The sequence below is a fragment of the Engraulis encrasicolus genome, chromosome 18, assembly GCF_034702125.1.
Source record: "Engraulis encrasicolus isolate BLACKSEA-1 chromosome 18, IST_EnEncr_1.0, whole genome shotgun sequence".
Taxonomy (NCBI): Eukaryota; Metazoa; Chordata; class Actinopteri; order Clupeiformes; family Engraulidae; genus Engraulis; species Engraulis encrasicolus.
This window is the reverse complement of record NC_085874.1, coordinates 10,367,435-10,386,822: the sequence shown is the minus strand read 5'-3', so window position 1 is coordinate 10,386,822 and position 19,388 is coordinate 10,367,435. Positions and strand designations below refer to the sequence as shown.

Below are 19,388 nucleotides of genomic sequence, written 5' to 3'. Positions count from 1 at the left end.
AAGGGCACATTTTCCACTGTCCCACTTTACCAATGGCTATTGGTAAAGTGGGACAGGGCACATTTTTTATGGTGAAACAGCAAATAGTGTATTATATTTCAATACAATGTTGCTTATAATTGCTTATTATAAGACAATGACTAATAAAATCTTGTATTAGTCTCTTTTTCAGTAGTAATATGCTTGCTGTAGGCGATCAGGTTTATGGGTGCGTTCTATGTAAACAGGTTTATGCAACACATTCTTCATATAAAGGTAACAAAATGTATGCAAACAAACAGTTTTTACATAAATGCACATATAACAAACTTTAATATCCATGTCAATTGTGTAATAAATAAAATAAAATGTAAAAAGCAGCAATGTCCCACTCTACCAGTGGTCAGGAAGTTCATTCTGAACTTGGCCAGAACTGTTTAAAGCAAAATAATTTATTCTGTGATGAAAATATTTCCAAAATTTCAGCTTAATTTTGTTAAAGACACCCTAGATTTAAAAAATAGCATAAAAGTTTGACATGTGATGTAATGGCATTTGCCTACAATGGCAGAGAACCTGAAATTTAAAAAATCGTCTCACTTTACCAATGTTCACCACGGTTTCATACCGCCATTCACACATACCGCCATTCCGACATACCGCCATTCCGACATAACACCATTCCGACAAACATCATCATTCAGATATACCACCATTCCGACACTTTTTCATATCGCCATACAGAGACCAAGTTGCTTTCAGGGGAGCAAGCATACACCTTCGGCATGTCCGGAGCTCTCCACGCATGTGGTGCTGCAGGGCTGGACTGGCAGTCTGGCAAACCGGGCAAATGCCCGATGGGCCGACGTCCCTAGAGGGCCGGTGATGTCGTTTTTTAAAATAATTGTTATTAACCCTCTACTGCATGGGGTTGCCATATGGCAACCGTAAACTTTTTCCAGTTTTTCTAATAGAGGGTGCACTATAACTTGTTTATTTATACTTATTTGTGGTAAGACAGCCTTTTACTTTGAAACCAAAAAAACTTTTCAGGTCACATGATTAAGAAATAAACACAGGAAGCCCCTTTTCATCACTTACTTTTGTGTGTGGAGGTCATCGCTCGAGGCCTCCATAAACCAAGGTATTACTCTCATTTCAGCCCAAAATATTGTTATTAAAAAATACAAACACTATCTGGAATATGTAAACTGTTATTTTTCATCATTAAAACAACTTTAGATGCAAAGGTTTTTTTGTAAAATGGTCAAATGTTATGGTTGCCATATGGCAACTTCATGCAGTTATGGAACAACATTGTTGGCCATTCACCCCAATCAACCCCATTGGAATGACTTAGAATTAGATTAGTATGAGGCTATTTTTACAGATATTTCTTATAATTTTTGTGCCAAATTAATCATTTGAACTTATATTTGTAATTTTAGACATGCTTAACTCATTGGCTGCCTTAGCCGTCGAATGACGTCATTTCGAATAGTGACGCCCCCTGCCTTCGACGTCGTTCGCCGATAATTGCGTTTTTTTACAGCCACGCCTTGAGGACGGTCTGACCTATGTTGTGTATTAATTTCACGCCTCTAGTCATGTTCTAACTATTCCTGTAGGTGGCAGAAGTGTCCTTAGGAACAGTCAGGGCAGGGCATTAGCTCACATCAAGAGGAAATGTCAAGACAAAAACATCCCTTTTTACTATTATAATCTCAAAAGTAGCATAGCAAAATCATTTTTGAAAGTAAAGCACCTGTGACAGTAGTCTACTTTCTTGCCCTCTGATTTTAACACAGGTCTACTGATGTCAGGTGTACTGATGATAATCTACTGATTTTAGTGTCAGAGCCTGACAAAAAAAAAACTTCCTCTCATGACCAAAATACACCCCCCTGTTGCCATCTAGCTAGTAGGCATTGTAACTAGCTTGCCCAAAATACACCATGTTCAACCAGAGATGATCTGTGTGCAACTGTTTCATTTTGGGATAATGTGATCAGCCTACACAACATCAGGATGATGCGTACAAAAGATCATCTAACAGGAAAATGCACGGGACTAGTGGTCACCTCAGTTGGGAATGTTTGGCTATTGTTTGCTACGCTAGCTAGCTAGCACGAAATCGCTAACAACTTACAACTAAGCCTAAATAAAGGAGCCTTGGTAAGTCAACTATTTTTACTCATTCTACAGTTGCAGTTATGGATTTGTATAGTATGATCAGCTTACTGTATCATCAAAAAGACAGGGGGGTTGCAGATTCTTGGAACAGTAGGCTAGCCTTTGTGTCTGGTCAGATACATTCAGCTCACATGAGAAAGCATTGCACTTAGCCTCAGACCAGCTAGCCTTCCCCACTCCAATCGGCTTGTGAAATGTTGGATATGTGATCAGTACTTTATCAAAAGAAAATTCATTGAACAATATATGACAAGATCACTATAGCAGAAACATGTAGTAGTCATCAATCTGCAAATTGTCCGTTCTGCCAAAGAAGCAGCAGTAAGCTAAGTTGTGCTGCCTGCCTGCCTCCCAGTTCACACGGTAGGCCTACAGGAGGAAATAAATCAGCTGTGATTTGTTCCTCAAGGAGAGGACTACAGGCTAAACAGAGGGACTATGAGACAGTATTTCTGTGAGTTTAGTATTTCACATGAGTTACATGCACCTGCTGTCATGATCCATTGTGCGCGCCAGCAACAAACCAAAACACTCTTGTTTTCAAGCCCACCCCGTTATATTTCAGTACATTATTAGGTTGAAAAGACCATACAAACGATCTTTTGTTCTGGCTACAGATGACAGGAGACTCTGTAATAGCATCTGATAGGTTTGGAGTTGTTAGGACGGTGTCATTATGAGCAAAAACACTTGCAATTATAGGTCAACTTCAAATGGCGTTTTCTCAGCTTTTTGGCTAGAAAGCAGCATTTTGGTGAATTCCACTTATTTTCAACAGATGATTATGAAAGAACGGAAAGGGGTAGAGAGACACGGTTTTTTTCTGATGAGAGATGAGCGTCTAATCTGTGTTTTGATAGGTATGGTGTTGAGTAGACACAGAACTCAATTTTCTGTGAGACTCCAAAAAAACAGCCAAAATACTGAAAAATCTCTGGCACTCTGGGTTACTCTTTTATGAAAATGGCTGGCTGCCAATGAGTTAATGTGAAAATGCATTGTAAATGTTTGCAAATAAGTGTAAACAACCTTTTCGGAAGCTTTTATGTAAATGTATGTACATGTCTATGGGCCGTCTTGTAGACCATATTTTGCTATTTTACCAAAAATATTTTCACTAAATACTAAAAATATATATTTTAATTTATGTCATTTAATGAGTTTTAACATTTGGAAAGTAATATATTGAAGATTTATGAAGGGGAAATTCTCATTTTAAGGAAAAACCTGATTTTACACAAGATTCCACGACTGCATGAAGTTGCCATATGGCAACCATTAGCTAAAAACTTAATTTAAAATAACAATTAAAAAAATGTTTTGGAAATCTATTATTTAACTCATTTTAACACTAAAAAAGAAAAAAATGACCGGCGGCCCACAATTTCATGCTGACGGCCCTCGGCCCTCCTCCAATGAGATCAGCCCACACATGAAGGGGGTGGAAGGAAGGGGTATCCCATTGGTGCATCGGAGTCGGACTTTACTATTCATTGCGGCCCCACCCCTATATCCTGCTCGCAAATTTGAGACTCAAGCGATGGAGAGAGACCCAAACAAAAAGGTGGTGTGTGGACAAGTTGGGGCAAAAAGGGATGAAAACAAAACTTGCAGCAGACGCAAGATAATATGTTCACATGAGGTGTTGTAGCCTCCTCCATCACCTCAGTTGAAGGCAGCAGCAGGAGAGGGACAACAACCTTTGCATGTTGGAAAGTGAAGGAGCGCGCTAGGAGACAGCAGATGCAGGTGGAGCCCTGACAGGTATGAGTCAACAGTCTGTTCTTTTCAAACTTTAGGCTGCTCCATGCTTCTCCTCCCCAACTCTCACTTCAGCATTAAACATTAACATTTAATAGGCCATTAATTTCCACCTTGAGTGCTTTCTGATCCGGTCCCATGATTCGCTGACATATTGATAAGAGCCCGACAACATTCCAGACACCAAACCACTGACCTGAATATTATATTAATACATTAGGCCAAATACATAGTATTGCATGGAACACCAACTGTGTTGTTCCCCCAACCTATTTATTTAAAAATTCTTGTGTGACGGAGGTCATCTTGCACCTATTCACCCCCCGCGGGGATCGAACCTGCATCCTCGTCAACTACATCGGTCCGGCAATGGGAGACACAGTACGATACCGCTGGGCCAGGAGACTAGTCTCTCGGCCCAATGGCACGAGACTGTATGAAGCTATCGGAGTGAGGTTTACCAACGTTCCACGCCAACTCTGTGCTAGTTAGCCTCCGTTACACTTGCCTGTGTGTGAGCAAAGTAGCCTGGTGAACCAGCGCCACCCGCTGGACGGCAAAATGTTTTGTCTACGGGTGGGTCTGGCCTCGCATAATGATTCAATGAAGCCAGAATGCCATGAATCTGGCAAACCAATTACAACGCAAAGATGTGTTTTGAATCAAAGTGGGCAGGGTTTTGAGGGAAGGTTGTTCTCATGAACAATCTTCGGATGTATTATGCATCGAAGCCAGACTAAATTAGACATCCACATTTAGTCTGGTTTATCAGGCTAGAGCTAAAGCATTCCGTGTGCCAAATAGGCCTACGTTTCGAAGACTGTCAAACTTGTGCCTACTCTCGCTAAATATTTAGCGATCTTTTGCGTAATCACATTTACCACGCAGTGAAAATGTCCATATGTCGGGTAACATGTAACGGTTGTGTGGAAACATGTGGAACATGTAGCTCGCGTGTGGAAAGGGTTTGGCAAACCGAATTTATTCGTTGGAGTTGTAACTCTTCTCGGAGCACAATCAAAACATTAGATATTCTGTAGGTAGGCTAAAGACCCAGAATAACTCTCTCTCTGTGTCTCTGTGTCTCTCTCTCCCTCTCTCGCTTACCACTTACAGCACTGCTCATAAAACTTTAAATGAATGCTTTCTGAACATATTTGACACACTAAAAGCATTGTGGTGATGATTTTCTTTCATCATTCAAGCTAAGTAGCTTCCTTATGCAATGAGAAATGCATTTTGCAAACAGGAAATTAACCCCATGTCCTAATGCACCTGTTTGAAGAAACAATCATTTTAATGTAGCCAATAGGTTAATCCAGATCAATTTAATGATTTCAGATTGATTACTTTAGATTTAAAATAATCTATGCCCATATATATTAATGTTACTACTGATGATACCATATATACACTGAATACTAATTATACTATTTGTGCAAGTGCTGTAAAGCCTACATTGTGATCTATCTCCCTCTTCTCATCTAGTCAAACCAGGCTGTTGAGGATGAGGTTAAGTTCCAAGAGAGATAAGGAAGAGTAGGCCAAGCTTTTGCTGCCCAGAGCATGATCACCCATTGCATTTCTAAACCACTGGCCAAACTAAGATTCATTTTAAATATATAGTTGAATACGTCAATAAGTAGTCAGATGAGCTCCGTTGATTATGATGGGCCGGTCTGGGCCAAAAATGCCAGAGTCATTTTGTTCTCCCAGTCCAGGCCTGTGGTGCTGAAATATGGTAAATCGTTCTCGCTTTTTCCTACCGCCATACCTAGACCAAGTTGCTTTTTGGGGAGCGAGCATACACCTGCGGCATGTCTGGAGCTCTCCACGCATGTGGTGCTGAAATCTGCGTAAATCGTGCTCCAAGGGGGGTGTCGGAATGGCGGGACGTTTCATGGGAAAAAAAGATACCGCCATTTCGACAATTGAACGTCAATGTCGGAATGGCGGTAGCCCCCCCATATACACTACACTATGCGAGACTCATGATTGACCTGTGATTGAGCAAGAAATCCGCCCTACTCCCAAAAAGTCGTGAGAGTGGCAAAATCGGGCAAAAAGTCGCACAGTGTAAGCCCCGCACAGTGTAAGCCCCGCAAGTAGCTAACTGGCTAACAGTTACACTTTCGAGAACCTAGGTAATTGATGTGGTAACCCCATGTTTTCTATGGTAGCCTCATGTTTATGGAGTTGTATAGGAATCCTTAACATGGAAGGATTCAAATGATTGAAGTGAAGCTGTGTGTGTAATGCAACATTGTAAGAATTGCTATTAGTAGGCCTATATAACTTCAGCAAGTTGCATTGATTATGATACATGTTATAGGCCTAATGGAATCTTCAGCGTGGGATAAACTTTGCATGTAGCACTTCAAAGAGCAATTTCCTTTTGGATGAATGAAGTATCTCCGCTATGTCTGCTTCCATTGTGATTGGCTCTTGAAGTCTAAATATAATGCATATCAGGCATGGTTTGTTATAATACTAGAGGCAAAGTCCTGTTGTACTGTGTGTGTGACGGAATTGTGGCTGGAATTGTGAATTGTTTTCTTCTTGACCTTCAGATGACCAAAACGTTGCATTGAAGTTGGATAGTGTGTCGATGGAAATGTTCACATTATTATGTCATTTTCGATAGAGCTGAGCCGTCTCCATTCATTTACATTACTCAAGTCTACCTACAAATAGTAGACATTTGCAACCCTTCATATATTTGCCTGATCATAATGAGATCTGCTTGGTCTTGAATGCTCGGTAAGTAACATGGACAGAAATATTTAACGCGACCAGTGTTGCCAGATGTACAATAATTATCGTATTTGTATCATAATTTTGTTCATTTTGACCTGTGTACGATCAAAAAAACATGATGTACGGTAATTTCAGAGTTGTCCTTCAGTTCATTTAGATGCCTTGCAACAACAATATGGGTCATGTACGATAATTTCCTCCCAAAAACGATAATTTTGAGGCTTTGGTACGATAATTTAGCATTTTGCATCTGGCAACACTGAACGTGACTTCCCAAGACAAAAAATACACTGCTACCTGCTTTGGAACAGTGAGTGAACTGCCTTACAAACATGTGGACTGCAAACACAATTCAGGTCAGGTGGATGAGTCCTAACCAGGGCAGATTACTGACCACATGGAGGAGGTCCCATGCAGCCCAGCGCAGCCAGCGTAAAGTAACTGCGCAGAGCAGAAGAAAATCTCTTCCCCCAATGACTTGACGCCATGTGACATGGATGCGGAGCAGATGTCACTCCCATCAACAGCGTCATGGACACAAATTCCATTGTAGTTTCGCAGTGGGCATGCAGCATGAACCACGAACCCAATGGCTGCCAGGATTGCAGCGATAAAGGGGGCGGGGTCACCTCTGGTCTAATGTTCTACCTCTATGGGCGCTCCATAAACCAACCAATCAGCTAAACAACCACAGTTGTCCATAATAGTTTGTAAATCAACCAATCACATCCTCTACTTTTGCTTTCTGTATACCTCTTTCTCCCTCTCCCCCATCTTCATCCCTCCCCCTCTCTTTCTTTCTCTCTTTCTCTCTCTTTCCATCTTCATCCCTCCCCTCTCTTTCGTTCTCTCTTTCTCTCTCTTTCTCTCTTTCTCTCTCTCTCTCTCTCTCTCTCTCTTTCTCTCTTTCTCTCTCTCTCTCTCTCTCTCTCTCTCTGCCTCGGTCTCTCTCTGTGCTCTTTCTGCCTATCTCAGATCAGTTCAGTCAGCTAACGCTGAAACCACAGGGGCCCATACAGGAAGCTGACAGGCTGGGCCAGCTAAATAGCTCTCACTAAAACACTCCTGGAGAGATGTCACACCCATTTCTGTCTTAACGTGTGAAACCTAAAAATGTTACACCACCATCAGTTATTTTTGGACAGTTCTTCCTTTATTGCGTCTTAATCACTTTATTTGGAAACGAGAGGTTTTTATAGGCACTTGGTGTCATCATCACTTAGACGTGCAGAAGCCTATTGATCATTTGCCCTGATGATAATGTTCAAAACTAACTTCCCAATTAACACAGTATAGAGCTCACAATTTCAAACACCACAATGTGTATAGATAGTCATGTCTGGTAAAGGGCGTAGCTTATGGTGGAACTTGCGATCAGCTGATGCAACCCAATGTATGCAATTTTTTTCTGAAGTTAATCAGAGAGGCTGTGACCATAGAGGATTAAAGGAAGAAAGAATAAAGCATTACAGTTTATTAACAGACAATGATTTATTGGCATAGAATACAGAATTTGTAAAAACCAAGATAAGCGTTTAAACAAATAAGAAGAGTAGAAAGAGGCCGTAGTGTAATCCAAAACTGAAATACCATATTGAAGTTATCCATCTGTAGCTACAACAGTGTTTACAGACCAGAAAGTGGAACCAATCTTCATTATCTTCTCAGCCAGTGATGTGGAAGGCACACGACACATATCATTGGCTATGTCACGGTAAAATAGATGATAGCGACATTAGTCCAGTAAGACACGGTCCCTGTTATAAATGACCTGTTACCAGACTGGCAATGACCAATTCGTATTGTATTACTGAAGGCCCTGCACTATCATAGTGGTGAAGCAGATAGTTACGTTTTTTCAATGACTATTACAGCGCTCCACTGGTGGAACAGTGTGCATTATGGGGCTACAACAAAACAAAACAGAGAGGAAGATGCTAATTTTCTCCAAGTAAGCTTTTCAGTTAGAAAACTGACATTCTGTTTTCAAGGACTGGGCATTTTTTTTGCGAACATATGGATGTTTAATTTTTCTTAGATTTTTTTCTCTTTATGATACTTGAGACACAATTCTGATAACATCTTACCCATTTACCAACTAATTCAACCAATTCAACTGAACTACAAGCACAATTTCTTCTTTACACTCAAATTTCAATTCTAAAACACTTTTTTCAAAACACTACACACAATTTTCTGGATTTGGCACAATGTTCACGAAGAAATGCTCTGGTCTGAAAACAATATTTCAATATTTTACAACTCAGACAAAATATGTCACGTAGGTCATTATGATTATAGTGTTTTACCAGAAAAAAGGGGAAAAAAACGGAAGCGCTGCGTGGATCCAGATCCAGATATAGTGTTTTACCATATGCACGTATAGTGTTCAAATGGTTCTTAGAAATACCTCTTAATGGCTGTGTGTGTCATTTTACAACCAAAGGGCCTATTTAGAAGAGAGTACATTGTTTTGAGATAAGATGTTCATTTTGCAGGAGACGTGAGGGGGTTTTCCCATTGTGTGAGAATTTTTGGATTTGTGTGTAAAGTTTTGAGAATTCTAGTCCCAGACATTGTGTGTAAACAATCCATGAAAAACTGAAGTATTCTCAACATGATCTGTCGTTGTGGTGGCAATTTCCCAGTTCTCAGTCTCCCCTGAGTTTGGCAGTGTGTCCTGTAACATGGTAATAATGGCTTGTTAGCCTACATAGTAAGGCAAGAGAGGGGGGCTGGGCACAACTACTACAGTACATAAACACACACAACTGCTGTCCATTTATCTGCTGCTCCCTCTAATGCCATCCCCACGGACCTGCCTGCCTCCCAACCCGCTGCCTCACTGTGTGTGTGTGTGTGTGTGTGTGTGTGTGTGTGTGTGTGTGTGTGTGTGTGTGTGTGTGTGTGTGTGTGTGTGTGTGTGTGTGTGTGTGTGTGTGTGTGTGAGAGAGAGAGAGAGAGAGAGAGAGAGAGAGAGAGAGAGAGAGAGAGAGAGAGAGAGAGAGAGAGAGAGAGAGAGAGAGAGAGAGGTGGAGAGTGGGAGAATACAAGAAACTGGAATGAAAAGGAGAAATTGAAAAAAGGAAGAGGATAGAGGACAGAGAGAGAGAGAGAGAGCAGACGACTTTGTAATACTGTAGGTGAAGATAGAAACCAACAAAGCCAGAAAAAGACAGAGACACACAGAGAAATAGACAGGGAAGAGGAAGGAGAGAAGTAAAGAGGACGATCAAGGAAGTAAGAGAGCCAGAGAGAGAGAGAGAGAGAGAGAGAGAGAGAGCTACTGTGAGAGGAAAGTAGAGGCACTTCAAACACTGGATTACTCAAGTCAAGTCATAGAAGAGGACCAAAAAGACTACGGTATGAACCATATATCAATATACTGTATACCCTGAGCTTTCATATTTCCAAAACCAACCAATGTTGACAGACATTTAAGCAGTTCATATGCGCAACATTGTTGTTTGCTGTAGTTGTATAGCTGTTGATGGAGTTGAAGGCCCACTAGAGTCTGACCACTGTGGTCTAACTTTGAATGACGGAATCATGCTGACATTTTTGAGATGTGTTTCTGTGAAATTCAGTGATATCTGTGGGTATCTGTGTCTCTATTTACAGTATAATATCATACAACATGTATGACACTGTCACATATGTGACACCTCTGTCTGTCACACACACACACACTCACATGAAGTTTTGAGAGCTTTTTATACCCTGTCTCTTCTGTATTCTTGATAGGCACTTTGTCATTTCAGGTCGTACATGCTTTGGCCCTAATATAAAATCAGGTTTAGTTTATAGCTCAGTTTGAGCTGGGCTTTTTATATGTTCTATTTTTTCATCAGGATGAAGGAGATTCATTTCAGAACAGTTAATAATCTGGTTATAACCAGAAAATGAGTTTGACATCACGGTGTATCTCACTACCTATAGATCTTGAAAATATAGCCTACAGTTAAATAATAATACAATTGTTTGTTTTATTGAGGTAAATGAAATAGTTATATATTTATGAGTTTGTATGTTTGTTTGTTGGGCTCAGTCTATGTGAGGGAAATCAGCTTTACAAGTCTGACGGAAGTCTGAAAATGACCTGAAAGAATTTTCAATGTTGCTGGTGATGCGAGTCACCACATACTTAAAAATTGCTCAAATTGCATTGGAGTTTCTAGAACGTCTTTGGCTGAGTGGTCCATCGTTGAGGCTTGATTTTGGAGAACAAAAACTGTCCCTTTCCCATCTCAATTAAAGGAAATATTTCTAATTACAGTAAGCCATCACCCTCACAATCGAAGTAAAGACTTGTTAATATATTCTCACTTTCACAAGAGTTCTACCGTAGTGATCAGTGTCAGACTGAAAATGAAGGCAAACAACTTGCGCAGTATTAATTTAATGGCACCAGAGTTGGGAAGTGTATTCCTTTACTTGAGTAAAATCATAGATAACCCTTATCAAATGTTCCAGTACTTCAATACAATTAGAGGGTTTTTATGTAGCCTCTTTGTGCAGATGGGCCCACCCGCGGACCCGTTCACTCATTACTAAGACTCAACGACATCATCACAACATTGCTATTACATTACCGACTGCCAAGACGCTTAAGTAACAGATTAAGACTTAGTTGGCAAAGGGGTTAAGTTGAATTATGAACGTTCTTATTTTCTAAAAGCACTTAAACATTCAATAGTATGAGTGCTTTACTCTCTGTCATGTGCTATTTGTTGAGGTTAGTAACAGCGCAGCACTATGGCACTCTGTAATGTCATAGCAATGTTGTTATGATGTAGTTCAGCATTTTCAACAAGTGAATAGGGTCGCCGGCGACCCCTGCTGCAGTAAGAGGCTACAACTCCCAAGACAAAGCGTCATGCTATAAATTTGCTGATAACCAGAACGCCAATGACCAAGTGTCATATCTTTAAAGAGTCTGCGTAATGTCATGGTAGTGCAGTAGACCTACTACGGTAGTAAAGTCTTTTCAATTAGCTACTAGGACAGAATAGCCAACTAACTAAAACACTAACCCTACCCAAGTGTAGTTGTATGTTACGATAACTATATGTCCTTGATGGTAAGTCGCTTTGGATGAAAGTATCTGTCAAATGTAATGTAGGCTAATACAATTATGAGGCTATCATGTATCGGGTGTGTGTGTGTGTGTGTGTGTGTGTGTGTGTGTGTGTGTGTGTGTGTGTGTGTGTGTGTGCGTGTGTGTGTGCGCGTGTGTGTGTGTGTGTGTGCGTGTGCGTGTGCGTGTGCGTGTGTGTGTGTGTGTGTGTGTGTGTGTGTGGAACGCTGCCATGGCGACAAAGGTATTTTGTGCCAATGCAAGTCACTGTGTAGGCCCTACCTGGGAATTCCTGTGTAGTTGTTAAGAAACAGTCATCATCTCAGTTTCTCACACACTTGCTGGACAAATAGGCTACCAGAGAGGTGTATTCAAGCATGGCCTGGCTTTAGCAATCTGTAGCAATGGCCTAGACTAGTGCATCAGCAGTGATAGAGCATATTCGGTTCCCCTTTCTTTGTCTCAGGGTGGTTTGTTTTGCTGTCTCTCTTTAAGACAAAAGGGCTTGTCGAGGTGATGGTTGTAGATCCCTTTTCGAAGAAATAAACAAGCGTTTATAGATAACGTCATGGAAAATAACCCCAACAAGTGCATACACACATCTGTAAAGACACACACTAACACAAACACAGACACAAGTATACTGTATCTTACTGAAGGACACATACGCTTTCTAAGTTAGTCATATGTTCTCGCAGAACTGGTGAGGAGCTATGTGGAGCTGCCAAGCTCACTGTGACATTGGGAGGTGATCTCCTTACCTACTATCCCCAAGGGCAACAAGCGGAAGGTAAGATTGAAGCCAATTTACACATACTGTAGGCCTACTGTACAGGAACATTGTTGGTTACACTTTACTTGACGCCGGCATCATACGGATGACATAACAGTGTCATAATAGTATAATAGTACATACCACAGTCATGAGTGAGTCATAAACATGGTGTCAGTGTCATTAATATTTTATGGTCATGAAAAGTTGATATTGTTATGGCCGTCTTTGCCGAAAGTCCTAAAATGTTTATGACATTGACATAATGTTTTGGACACGTGAATGACTGCATTATGACACTGTTAGAACATTGTTATGTCATGCATACAGGCGCGGAGTGGCCATCGGGAGATCGGGGACTTGTCCCGGTGGGCCGCGGCCGCGAAATAAATCATAGCGGCTGTAATATATTCTCAGCCGGCCCCAAAGTATTTGGCCGCAACGTGTTTACTAGATCTTAGTAACATAGTTTCGTTTTCAGTATTTCAAGAACCTGTGATATTTAGATTGGTTACCAAGGAATGGAAATATTAGTAAGTTGTGATTTATTTTCCGATTTCCACATGACTGTTACAGTTTACAGTCTGCCACTCCAGATTCACTTGATCTGTGGTTATTGACTTGGGTTACGAACAGACTCCACCAAGTGGTAAGGAAGTGAACTGCAGCTAAGCAGGAAAACAAGTTGTACATGTTTTGATGGCATTGGTTTGTTAGAACTAGCGGTATATCTCCTTACAGTCGAAATAATGTTATATCATACATATATTTATATGTGGCACATTTAGGATGTAGCCTATGTAATGTCTGAAGAAATGGAACAAAATAATTACCACACAAGATTCTGATGTGAGCAGTGCTGGGTGTGTAGCCTAAACTGTGGATTAAAATGTAATTGCAAGAAACAAAGACATTTGCTGCGACGAAGACAGCGTTTTAAGGTAGGCCTACACCGTTTGGTTATTAATTTTGTTGACTTATGGTTGTGCTTTGAAGTAGCCTAGGTTTGGCTAGGTTGCTGCATGGTGGGTTTATTGCTCAATGTAGACAGACTTTTTGTAAGCTATAGCCTACTCCTCTAAAAATCCCCACACTCAAAACTTTGTGCCCGTGCTCATCCTGTCTTCCTTAAACTATATTTCAATAGGCCTACAAACTGTCAAAATGACAGTGGAGTGCACATTTTCATGGAACAGTAGCGTGATGTAGCCTAACCTGCAATGTTCTATGGTGAATGCTTTGGACTGTGATGATGGCTGTGTAGGCCTATTTCATCAAGTGTAGGCTACAATTCTCCACTTCAGGTTGATATTTTGACAACACTAATGTCCACATGTAGTAGACCTACGACTGCAGATTTCGTGGTTTTTGTCTTTTTGGTTAGGGAACCATTTTGTTTGCGTTGTTTTTTTTTTGTTTTTTTTTTGGTGTTGGTGGGGGGGGTAAAAAGGGCCGCTAAGGGAAAAATTCTCCCGGTGGGAATACTCTTCCCACTCCGCCCATGCATGCATATGACATGTGACTTTTTCAAGTAAAGTGTTACCCATTGTTGTGTTCTTCATTCAACATCAGGCTTATCCATCATCGCAAGTTAACAATGATGTGGCATTTGGCCTGAGAAGGTGTGATCTGAATACCAATATGTGTTGTCCTAGATCAGCTAAATCAATTTATGACTATCTGTAAGGAAGGTAGCACAGTAATGGTGAATACTGAACATTGAAACACCCAGATAAACACATGGATCGTGCTTTCAGAAGCCACTTACGCACATTTGTTTTTAATAGTAGTGTCATTGCGTCATGTAACCACGGGATACACCCTTGGACTTCCATTAGGTCTTTTTGACGATGGGTTGTGCATGCAGTGGACAGAAAAATCAGAAAAATCTTAAGGGCCCCAAAGAAACATCCAACAACAGATCAAATGTAAGTTTCTTAAACAGTGTATTCATTTTTTCCATACAGTACAGAGTTTATTGAATTTTTAATAAAGGGTGCAATCAATACACCATGAAATACGGCATATTTCCTTAATATAGCAACTCATTCAGTCAGAGCTTAAAGGATAACTTCTGCCAATTTCGACATGCAGTTGTAATGCTCACACTACCCTGGACTTGTCAGTACCTGAGATTTTTTTCTTTTTCTTCTGCCTTTTCCATGATCCTGGTCATTGTGATGGGGCAGGTGTTTGTTTACATGAAAAAAACCATCATGATTTATTCCCAATAACATCTAAAAGGTTATGCAACATCAGCAGACTCCAGATGTAGTTGTACCTTTTGGGATAATATTTGGAGTAGGCCTATGTGAGGAATTTTTTAAATGTGAACAAAGTCTGCCCCCATTAGAATAGCTCAGATCTCGGAAAGGGCTGAGCCAAAAAATGCAGCACCACCGGGTACTGACAAGTCAAGGGTAGTGTGAGCAATACAACAGCATATTGAAATTGGCAGAAGTTATCCTTTAACGTAAAGGCTACCAATTAACATTTTCAACCTTGTAGGCTGATTGACAACGTTTGATACTTGTGTTGAAAATCATTTCCACATTCGAGTTTTATTACCGTTGTTCTGTTGGTCTGTCTTTAGATGTATTTATTTTTATTGTCAGCGTCTGTCACAGTTGAAACACTTGAAAGATAACTGTTTACATTTGATACACTGTCTTAAGAAAAATCTTTCATAAATAAACAAATATATATATGTATATATAACTACACATATAAACATATATAAATGTTCTGCACAGTATGATCTCATGTACAGGTATGTAAGGTCTAGGTCTGGAATACAAAAAATAACACTGTGTACCTAAACACTTTTTGAACAGGATGTCGGCACAAACAAGCACAGTGCTGACACAGGTGAGTTGAGCAACTACATTTTTTTTTATTTTCTTCAGAGTTACACTCATTTGCTGTGCAATGTTCAGTGTATATGTTACTGAAAGGTCATGTCATGCCATGTCACAGAGGCATGCATGCGGCAGCGCTCACCCCTCCTCTGTGTGTTCTCACATTGACAGCATTCACAGTGTGTGTGTGTGTGTGTGTGTGTGTGTGTGTGTGTGTGTGTGTGTGTGTGTGTGTGTGTGTGTGTGTGTGTGTGTGTGTGTGTGTGTGCGTGTGCGTGCATGAGTGCGTGCGTGCGTGCATCTGTGTGTGTTTGTGTTTGTGTGTGTGTGTGTGTGTGTGTGTGTGTGTGTGTGTGTGTGTGTGTGTGTGTGTGTGTGTGTGTGTGTGTGTGTGTGTGTGTGTAGATAGGTGGATAACACTGTACTCGCATGTGACTGGCTTCTCTGAAAGAACTCAAAGTTCAAGAAAGTTATTTCAAAATAGCATTTAGTTGACAAGCTTAACTTCACAAAGTGTTGTGTTCTTTGTCATTTCAAATACATGTGTGTGTGAAATACATACTGTGTGCGCCACAATATGATTTTTTTTAAATGCCGCCATTTTGTCTCTTCAGACACAGATGTAGTTGTGGCGCAGTACGACTTCAATCCAACCAATGACAGCGATCTGCCATTTAAGAAGGGCGACAGACTGAAGGTGCTACAAGAGTAAGTGTTGCATAAAAAAGCGTAAAAAACACATTTTCTATTTCTTTTTGTTGCTCTAAAATAATTTAGCATATGGTCCATGATCAAGAGAGGGAGCAATGCTCTTCATATTTCTGAAGAGAGTTTTGCATTTTTTGGGCCTGCGAAGAAACTTTCAACATTGCTTGAACAACAAGAGTGCAGGCAGTCAGGCTCAATAAAGAAGTATGATTATCATCTCCATGTAAACATTTCCATTTCCAATATGCAATATTTCTCAATCAGTCTGAGCATCAATGCAGCAAAGACATGCTGGTAACCCCAACATGGTCCTATCCTGTTCATATGGCCATTTGTATCCACAAATTAATTGTCACGAGTTAAAACATTTATATTGATGGCAATAGTAATTCACAATTAGTGTCAACATCAGAGCAAAACTACTGTATGTTGTCTGAAATGCTTGTCACATGGTCCAAAGAGATCAACAGATCTCCATATTCCCCCAAAATTTCTCTGTATATCTGCCCTGTCCATGTTGTCATGATGATTCACACTCAAAATACCGAACAATCTCAGCATCAGTGTCGAAAAGATGTTGCAACCTACAATCACTGGTATTCAGCTGTCTTATACAGTACTGTTGCCCACACTGTAATAGTCACTGAAAAAACTTCACTGCCATAGCACTACACCGCTGACAGTGCACTGAACAGAGCCTTTACGACTTGGTCATTGCCATTCTGACAGTTAATTACTGTTAATTACTGTCTTACTGGGGTAACTACTAATTCCCAATGTTTGTGCATTGTGGCGACTACAGGAAAGGCGAGTGGTGGATAGCCAAGTCTCTGGTCACAGGCCAGGAGGGCTACATCCCAAGCACATATGTGGCCAGAGCTCACACACTGGAGGTGGAGAGGTGAGTACAGGGACATCCTCTTCTGGCATCGACTGTGTGTGTGCGGGTGCGTGTGCGTGTGCGTGTGCGCGTGCGCGTGTGCGTGTACGTGTGTGCGTGCATGCATGCATGCATGCATGTGTATGTGTGAGCGTGCACTGTATGAGTATGCATGTGTGTCCATGAGTATACAGTAGAAACTGATTATGTTTGACTGTCCCTTGCAAAGTGCAGCTTGAAACACCTCAGAAGTGTCATTGGAGTTGCTATGCACACAGAAAAGAAAAATAAGTGCTTCCCAATTCATATGTGTACATTCCCAAGTACAATCCATTACATTATTAAATAACAATTATTAAACATTCTATGTGGCAACATACCGATTTCCAGAGCTTAATTTTTTTAAAAATTAGTTTTAGATGACAAGCTTGATGAGATTAATTGAAAGTGATTTGTAAAAGCAAATTTAGCAGTGTTGCTGTAAAAATTATACACAAACAAAGGCTTGCCACAGAAACATGCACAGTTTGTGTGATGCTATATACTACTACTACTTATCATAATTACATAGCCACACAATCTCTGAGAAAGACCCCTTATTATTGCTGTGCTTTGTGTGAGAGCACTTTATAAGAAAACATATTTTTCGTTTGTGATTTTTTTTTCAGGTGGTTCTTTAAAGACTTGAGTAGAAGAGACACAGAGCGTCTTCTCTTAGCGCCGGGGAATAAAGTCGGCTCCTTTTTAGTCCGCGAAAGTGAGACGACGAAAGGTCAGTGTTTCAAAGAAAAACACATCTTTTATTCTTTTGTGTTTCATCTGTAACGACGATAGCACAACATCAGATTATCCTGTGCTCTGCATTATCATTTTTACTTCCGCCAAGGAGGGAATATTTTCAGTCACGTTGGTTTGTCTGTCTCTTTGTTTGTCTGTTTGTTTGTTTTTCTGTCTGTCGGCCGGGATAACTCAAAATGTTATGGAGTTGTTGAAAATGACAAAAGAAACAAGTGATAAAATTTTGGTGGCAATCCGGTGGTGATCCAGATTTTTAAACAGATTCTTCATCATTGCGATAGGCTATAGGGCGAATTTTGACATTCCATTACATTTAACTAATTCTATTAGTCAAATGTTCAATCAAGCAGCTTTCTTGGCAGAGGAGAGGCTTGCACTCTCTGAGTGCATTTCTAGCTATTTATGTTTTATTTATTCACGTCAAATCTTTTTATATGCTCAGACCAGAAAATAGTTTATTATCGAGGCAGGAATGTCTCTAAATGTACTATATACTGTACATATGGCCTAAACTCTGCCCAACACTCACCCCCCACGCCTGTCTGTGTGAAGTGTTGTATACCACTGTCAGATCACACACCTTTTTAACTTGTGCACATGCACCCTGGCCTGACATTTTCCGCTGCCTGGCAGGCTGTGCTGCACAAGGCATTGCAGGCAGAGAGGTTAAGGTTAAGGTTAAGGTTACCCCACCAGTTGTACTGTAGGTCTGAAATGGCACAACAGGCTCACAGCAGGCTGCATCTGCGTTGGTCATCTCTCTTGCTCGCATGTTCACTCTCTTTGAGTGGGTGCAAGGCTTCTCGGTGTGCGTGCGAGCGTACGGTTATGCGTGCCAGCGTGCGTGCCCACGTGCCTGCATCTGTGGCAGCCAGATCAAAACTAGGAAATCATAGCTTCAATCTTCGCAGCCACCTGTGGCTGTGGCAATGGCGTCGATTCATCCGCTCAGACAAAGATAGGAAGAGAGAGAGAGAGAGAGAGAGAGAGAGAGAGAGAGAGAGAGAGAGAGAGAGGGAGAGAGAGCGAGAGAGAGCAGAGCAGAGCAGAGCAGAGATGCATTTTCTATCATGTAGAAATAGATATTAGCATTAGGTAACTGATTATGTTAGTTGATTGCCTTAGCAGTAATTACAAGAACAAAAACACAGCAAAGAACAACTGAGAAATAGAAAGGAAAACTGTCATATATTTTCTTGTCTGTTTAAGTGTTAAAGCTATTTTAATAACAATAATGACGATGATGATGATGATGATGATGATGATGATGATGATGATGATGATGATGATGATGGTGGTGGTGCCATGCCCCGATGGTTAGGGAGGTGTTCTTAAGGTCAGAGGGTTGCAGGTTCGAATCCAACCCTTACCTTTCCCTGAACCTCCATCCATGACTGAAGTGCCTTTGAGCATCAGTGAATGTGGTGTTATGTAATAATGATGATGGCAATAATAATCACCCTCATTATAGCAAAAGTAATAATTGGTGCGCTTCATGTCCAATACCAGGAGCGTTCTCTCTGTCTATCCGGGACTGTTCCCTGGATCACGGGGACGTCGTGAAGCACTACAAGATCAGGAGCCTGGACAGCGGCGGCTACTACA

The 19,388-nt window shown here is 40.8% G+C and overlaps 1 protein-coding gene across 2 annotated transcripts in view; it reads left to right on the top strand.

Annotated features, from left to right (window-relative positions):
• Positions 1–9,795: 9,795 nt before the first annotated feature.
• blk (BLK proto-oncogene, Src family tyrosine kinase) overlaps positions 9,796–19,388 on the top strand; it is an 18,823-nt gene continuing 9,230 nt past the window's right edge. Inside the window, exons 1-8 of one of the 2 annotated variants that reach the window (XM_063222982.1) lie at positions 9,796–10,053; positions 12,466–12,557; positions 14,378–14,467; positions 15,374–15,407; positions 16,012–16,105; positions 16,908–17,006; positions 17,654–17,757; positions 19,293–19,388. The exon at positions 19,293–19,388 is cut by the window's right edge and continues 54 nt beyond it. In XM_063222982.1, coding sequence (XP_063079052.1) covers positions 14,390–14,467; positions 15,374–15,407; positions 16,012–16,105; positions 16,908–17,006; positions 17,654–17,757; positions 19,293–19,388 — 505 coding nt within the window. In that variant the 5' untranslated portion in view covers positions 9,796–10,053; positions 12,466–12,557; positions 14,378–14,389. The remainder of the gene's footprint in view (positions 10,054–12,465; positions 12,558–14,377; positions 14,468–15,373; positions 15,408–16,011; positions 16,106–16,907; positions 17,007–17,653; positions 17,758–19,292) is intronic. The other variant, XM_063222983.1, reaches the window with a different exon arrangement.